Consider the following 6334-nt stretch of genomic DNA (forward strand, 5'->3'; position numbering starts at 1 on the left):
TAAAGGCTCAAGAGTTGAGAAATATATTGCATGCTAAAAGAAGAATGTTGATCAGCAGAGGTAACAAATTAGTGCAGTATTATCATTCTAGTGTAGACAAAATACCATTCATGTCAACAGTACTATTTGAGGCTCAGAAAAGATAATAAGAATTGAAATATGCTGATCAACAACATTCCTCCTCATTTTCTGGTGACAGTGACTCATTTTTAATTAAAGAGTCAGTCTGTTACTCCTAATATTTTACCTCATTATGTAAATTTTTGGGTCCTTCATGTAAACACTTGTTGTTTTTTCAGTGTAGTAATGATATCTCTTCTTGATATGGGTAATTCATTTCCTAGTATTTCTAATGTGAGATGAAATATCAAATCCAAACTGCAAGCCAGGTCTGTACTTTACATTGTTCAGATTTATATATATTAAAAAATATATAACAAATCCAAAAAGTACACATTGGCAAGATATGCACATGACCCCATCACAGCATATCATGTCTCTGCTTAGTCGTTGTAATGTACTGACACTGAAGCAGAGCCAAACATTTTCCACATACACCTAGTGTCACTTTCCCTTGGGTACTTGTAGGTTGGTGCAGTCACTTGATATACTAATACTTACTTGGACCCCTGGATTAGCATTGACAAATATCCTGAAAAACTTTAAACTTGCAGTGACGGTGAAAGTTATGAAAAATTGATCTGTATTTATATTTTTTTTGTAGTATTTTTATTTCTATATGAATTTTTGTATCCCTATTTATATATATGTCTGTGTTTGTTTATGGTTCTTTTTCATTTCTGTGTATTATAAATATATACATAATGGAGTATATATGAAAATGCATGTTTATACATAGATATGTTATATCTATATTCAAGAAGTATATTTATTAATATGTACACATGCACATGCACACACACAAGCACCTGCACACAAACATTCACATATATATGCCAATGCACTTATGCATATGCACCACACATGCACATGCACATGCACACGCCCATGCACATGCCCATGCACATGCCCACGCACATGCCCACGCACATGCACACTCCCACGCACATGCACATGCACACACACATGCATATGCACATGCATATGCACACTTACACATGCTATTTTCTTGTACACACACATGAACAGCTATACATTTGTTATGGCATCATCTGTTGAGGTATACATGAAGCTAAATAAGTAAACAAAATATACATTTTGAAGAAGAATTTAATCCTAGTAAATAGGTGTTATATGATTCTGGATGCTCTCTACTCAAAAGAAACCGAGAATGAACAGTTGTATCTCCTGTTATTTGCTTTTTGGGTGAGCTTCCTGTTGGCCATATTATATACATTAGAAAAGTACAGTAAATGGGGCCATCACTAAATATTAAAAGTATGATATTGAAGAGACAATGTACTTCCACTTTGATATTGTTGCTGTTGATATGCAAAAATTAGTGTTTATGAAATGGTGTTTGGATGAGTGTTTATTTATTGATGTAACAGGACTATATTATTCTTGTTAATGATAAGAAAAAAGAAGTAGATATTGCAGTAACTATTGAGATTTATACTATAGATATTTTTAGGAGATTGAGATGTGATTTTAAAAATTATACTTCTAAAACAATTGAAAGGTTCTGTGATTTTCAAAATTATTCTATTTATATACAATTGAAAGGTTCTCAGTTATGTTGTTTTCTGCTTTTCTTTTACTCTTTCCAATTGTTTCATGGCATTATATTTTCTTGCTTTAGTTTATCTTTTCATGATTCTAATTCATGTTCATAGTTTAGTTGTCATGTTTTTGTAGTTATTTCTTTTGCTGATGATGCCTCATTCACTGACCTGTAATAGGAATACTTAGTCTTCAATAAAAAATCAATTTCTAAAAGGTAAAGGCTGAGGTAGCTGAAGAATGGAAGAGACCTATTTTTCAAATAGTTATAGTGGTGTCATAATGCTTTAAATTGGTAGGACGAGGTGTAAGCCGTGCTAGTGGTGGGGGGAAAGGGCGGAGTCGCAGTCAATCTCACCGCCCACTATTCAATGTTTCAAGAGTTCCCGGATTTGCGCTGAAGCGTGAAGGTGGGGCTGGACTCCAACCAAGCCCCGATGCTCGTAAGTCTAGAAGTTATCGTCGTAAATACTGTATGAGCAGTCATTATTAGGGTGAAAGGATGATATTAGATAGATTGAAGATATGAATGGTTTTGTTGATAGATTAGATGCTGCAGTCAAAGATGTGAACTATTCTTGTTAACCTCTGTTTTACATTTACTTCAATAATGGAAATCTTATTGACAGAAGACCAGGTAGCAGTTTCTTCAGGTAGATCAGAATCGCAAAGTCCAAGTCGTCTTGGAAGGCAGAAAAGCAGACATCCACGGGGAGCACGGGAAGGCATCTCTCTTTCCCACCCCCCGACCTCGTCCGCGAAGTGAAGAAATTCCAATGGAAGACATGATGACTACTGGAGTACCCCAGGCCTCCCCCTCACTGCCCAAGGTTCGTCACACCACATTCAAGAATATTCCTAGTCATCAGTTTTAAATTTTGGGGAGAACTTTGACTCAGTTATGATGAGAGTTGATTTCCCAGTAGATTCTTGAGGTTCCAACAGTCTTTATATAACAGTTTGGTTTTGGGTTTTTTTTCCCGGTATTTTTCCTTTCTTATGTTTGTAGTTGATGATTGAAGGATTTTGCATGAAAGAAGAGTTTTATTCAACCCATTTCACAGCCATAACTTCTGAGGTGTTGTAGCGCTTCATCTTGCTAGATATTCATCAGCTCCTTTAATTTAGGGAAAACTTATGCTACTAGTGAACTGATGACTTATTTTGATCCAATGGGTAGGTGAATATAGAGAGGACTAGCTCTCCTCAAGACAGTAATGGCAGCAGTAGCAGCAGCTCCAGTAGTACAGGAGAGATGATGGCGGATATGGGCATTACAGGGAATTTAGAGTTACCAACAAGGGCCAACAGTGTGACTCCAGGAGAGGACGAAGGGGTCTGGCCTTATGTGTCATTAGTTGGGAATGTCGCGCTCTCCCCTGGTCCCACTCGCATCCTTCCGCCCCTGAGTCAAGTGCCGCCGCCTCTGCTTGTACCCGCTGCTCTTGACACGAGAGTCTTCCCTAAGGAGAGTGATACCCAAAGTCATGTTTCTCCCCCTTCACAATTGGCACAGCCTCCAACGCCAGATGAGACTGAAACTTCCTTTACTGCCAAACCCCCTCTTGCTAGAACAACAGGAACATATGATGTGTTTGAGCCACATGTGAATGGGAGTACGGAGGAAGGTGACGGTGAAAGGAGGGATGGTGCTAGGAACAGTGGGGGCTCGGCAGATTTTAGCCCTATACGTAGGGTTCGTGTCAAGGGCAATGTAGAGACTTTTTAAAGGGGGAAAAAAGTAAATATGTAAAAAATCTCATAATGTCCGTAACTTCACATTTTAAAAAAGAAAAATTATAAAATGCCACATAAAAAGTGGAGTGTTGAAGTTCACTTTAATATTTTGTTTACAGATCAACCCATGCCTGTGAATAATCCTGATTGTTGTTGATAATTTCTCATTTTATAGAAAGCAAAACCTGGAATGAGTGTAAAAGAGGAAGATTTCAGATTTATAGATCTAAATTTTATGTAACATAACAAAGCAAGGCCAATTTAGTTGTACAATTTAGGAATTAAGAAAAGGTGCCCCTTTTTCCCCATCAGTTTTAGTGGAGGTGAAGGAAGCTTGTTGACAAATTCATTAACCCCCAAGTATGAATAAACCATAAAGAAGACTGCATAATTTATGAGCTTTTTTGTGTATTTCATTAGTGATGCAAGTACAAGATATTTCATGATTCAGATATTTTTTTCATTTTCAATTATAAAAGTAGCCTGGTGTTAACATATCACTAACCATAGGCCAGTTTCTAAATAGTTTTGATTGATTCTGAATTGCCTTTATTTCACAGATGCAGAAAAAGTAAATGCAAGGAAAATATAATACTTTTTCAACAGAAAACATTATGTAGCAAAGGCAGATATAGGATACTTAAAAAATTTGGGAAAATTACTGATTATGAAGTACTAAGCAGAGTAAACTCCTGTTAGTGGTGGTGTTCCTTGTTGGAGCTATATTGTGTAAGCATTGGCTATCAGTTCAAATTTTGATGAATAAATTATGAAAGAAGACTCCCCTTAGTTGATCACAATTACTTTGGATGTTACCCTTGTAACTGTGGAATCATAGAATACAACAAATTAGCAATAATATGGAATTAGTGAAGGGAGGAAGACAGTTGTATTTAAAAACTGAAATTAAGTATATTGAAATGTAAAGCAAATCACATTATTTTCATTCAGTTTCTTTGGATATGAAACCAAAGTCTCATTATGCAGTGGAAATTTGGTACAATACAAGTAGATACCATCCAACTGTAAAGTAGGAAAGTGGCTTTTCGGGACTACAAAAGATATAAAGCCACCGTACTGCCATGATTTTATGCATATTTTTTTTTAACTTTTCATTTCCTGCCATTCTCAAGTGGTTGACTACTTATGGGAGTAAAATTAAGTACAATATTATTTTATATACAAATATAAATATAACTAGAATATTTATCTATTATCATTTAGTGCCCTATTATTTATTATTATGAAAATTGTTGCTTATAGAAAATATATATAGAAGTGCTGTTTACTGTTTGAAATTGATATTTTGATCATTAGATTCAAAAAAGAAATAAAGTTATTATGATCAGTGATTGTTTATTGTTCATGTTAATACTTATTAGATAGGAGTCAATGAAATATATAAAATCCAGATGATCATCCAGTGAATGGATGATAAGCAACCCTTTGACTGCAGAAGTACAGAAGCAGTAAAATTTGGAACACCACTTTGGCTGCCAGTTAAGAAAAGGAATAAATTGCATGGTAAACATAATGTACATTGAATATATGCATGCAACTATAGTGAACAGTTATTTTCAACTGATTTTACTTCTCCCTGACTCCTGCAGTAGAGAAAGGGTAATACTTGTGGCTTGAAATTACACACAAAATACAGTCTTCTTCATCGTGGATGAAGTATGGAATGTTTTTATCCATATTTTGGTATTGATCATTCAATTTTGTATGATTTTAGAAGTGATTTATGAGTATTTGCTGTGAAAAAATAGGAATTGATTAGAAGAAAGAAAAAACTATAATGTAATGTACTTTTTCATAGTGATCCACTGCAGTTTTTTGCAGAAACAAAGTTTATCAACATTATGGTGCAGGTCAGGCTTTTTGAAGACTTTTGAGTGATTTGTGTGAATTTGTTTTCCTTTGATTTTGAGGTATCTGCTGTGCTAAAGAAAGACAACCTGTGCTTATGAGTGGAAATGTGTTTTAGCTCTTCTTTGCCTCTTTTTTTTTGGTTGAAAGAGAAACATTTCTTAAATATTTTTCAGTTGAATGAGATGAAAATTTGTGGCATTCAATTGTGCCAAAAAAATTTTGAAATAATGGTTGCCAGAATAATTCAAGATTTTGTTTGTTGATAAGGATATATGTGACCATGCCTTATGTATAAGAAAAATCAGAGTATTTAAGTTCACATTTCTGATTACTTGATAAAGATAAAGTGTATGAATGTATACAGGATCTGTATTTTATATATTGTACACAAAATGTGGCATAAAGCTTAATGTTAATATATTGTAGATAAACAAATTCTAATTCCCCTGTGGTTTTGCTTCTCCTTTTTCTATAACAGACCTATGCATACATACACACACACACACACACACACACACACACACACACACACACACACACACACACACACACACACACACACACACACACACACACACACACAACAACACACACACACACCCCACAACACACGGCCCTACACTCACTACAACACACTACATGCCACTCACGCACATACACACTACTCACATCACCCACCTCACATCTCACTCACATCACACCAAACAACCACACACCCACCACCACTCAGCCACACACCAGACAAAACAAACAGGCACACACACACAGGCAAACACACACCAGGCACACACACGCAGAACACACACACAAAGGCACACACACAACACAGGCACACACACACCACACACACACACACACACACACACACCAGAACACACACACACACACCAGGCACACACACACAACACACACACCACACACACACACACACGCAGGCCCCCACACACACACACGCAGGGACACACCCCACACACACACACACCCCACACACACACACACCCCACACACACACACACCCCACACACACACACACAACACACAC

General features: G+C 36.3%; 1 protein-coding gene across 1 annotated transcript; it reads left to right on the plus strand.

The window, feature by feature from the left end:
- The first annotated feature begins 2110 nt into the window (after nt 1–2110).
- LOC138861183 (uncharacterized) lies at nt 2111–5736 on the plus strand. Its single transcript, XM_070120070.1, has 3 exons — nt 2111–2126; nt 2313–2513; nt 2864–5736. The coding sequence occupies exons 2-3, from the start codon at nt 2460–2462 to the stop codon at nt 3410–3412; spliced, it is 603 nt and encodes a 200-aa protein (XP_069976171.1). The 5' UTR covers nt 2111–2126; nt 2313–2459; the 3' UTR covers nt 3413–5736.
- The last annotated feature ends 598 nt before the right edge of the window (nt 5737–6334 follow it).

Source organism: Penaeus vannamei, unplaced genomic scaffold (genome assembly GCF_042767895.1).
Source record: "Penaeus vannamei isolate JL-2024 unplaced genomic scaffold, ASM4276789v1 unanchor2327, whole genome shotgun sequence".
NCBI classification, from domain to species: domain Eukaryota; kingdom Metazoa; phylum Arthropoda; class Malacostraca; order Decapoda; family Penaeidae; genus Penaeus; species Penaeus vannamei.

Excerpts from the sequence above, each read along its gene's own strand:
- LOC138861183 (XM_070120070.1), top strand. The coding sequence starts at position 2,460 with ATGGAAGACATGATGACTACTGGAGTACCCCAGGCCTCCCCCTCACTG. Across the intron at positions 2,514-2,863 it reads CCTCCCCCTCACTGCCCAAG|GTGAATATAGAGAGGACTAG; the intron begins GTTCGTCACACC and ends TCCAATGGGTAG.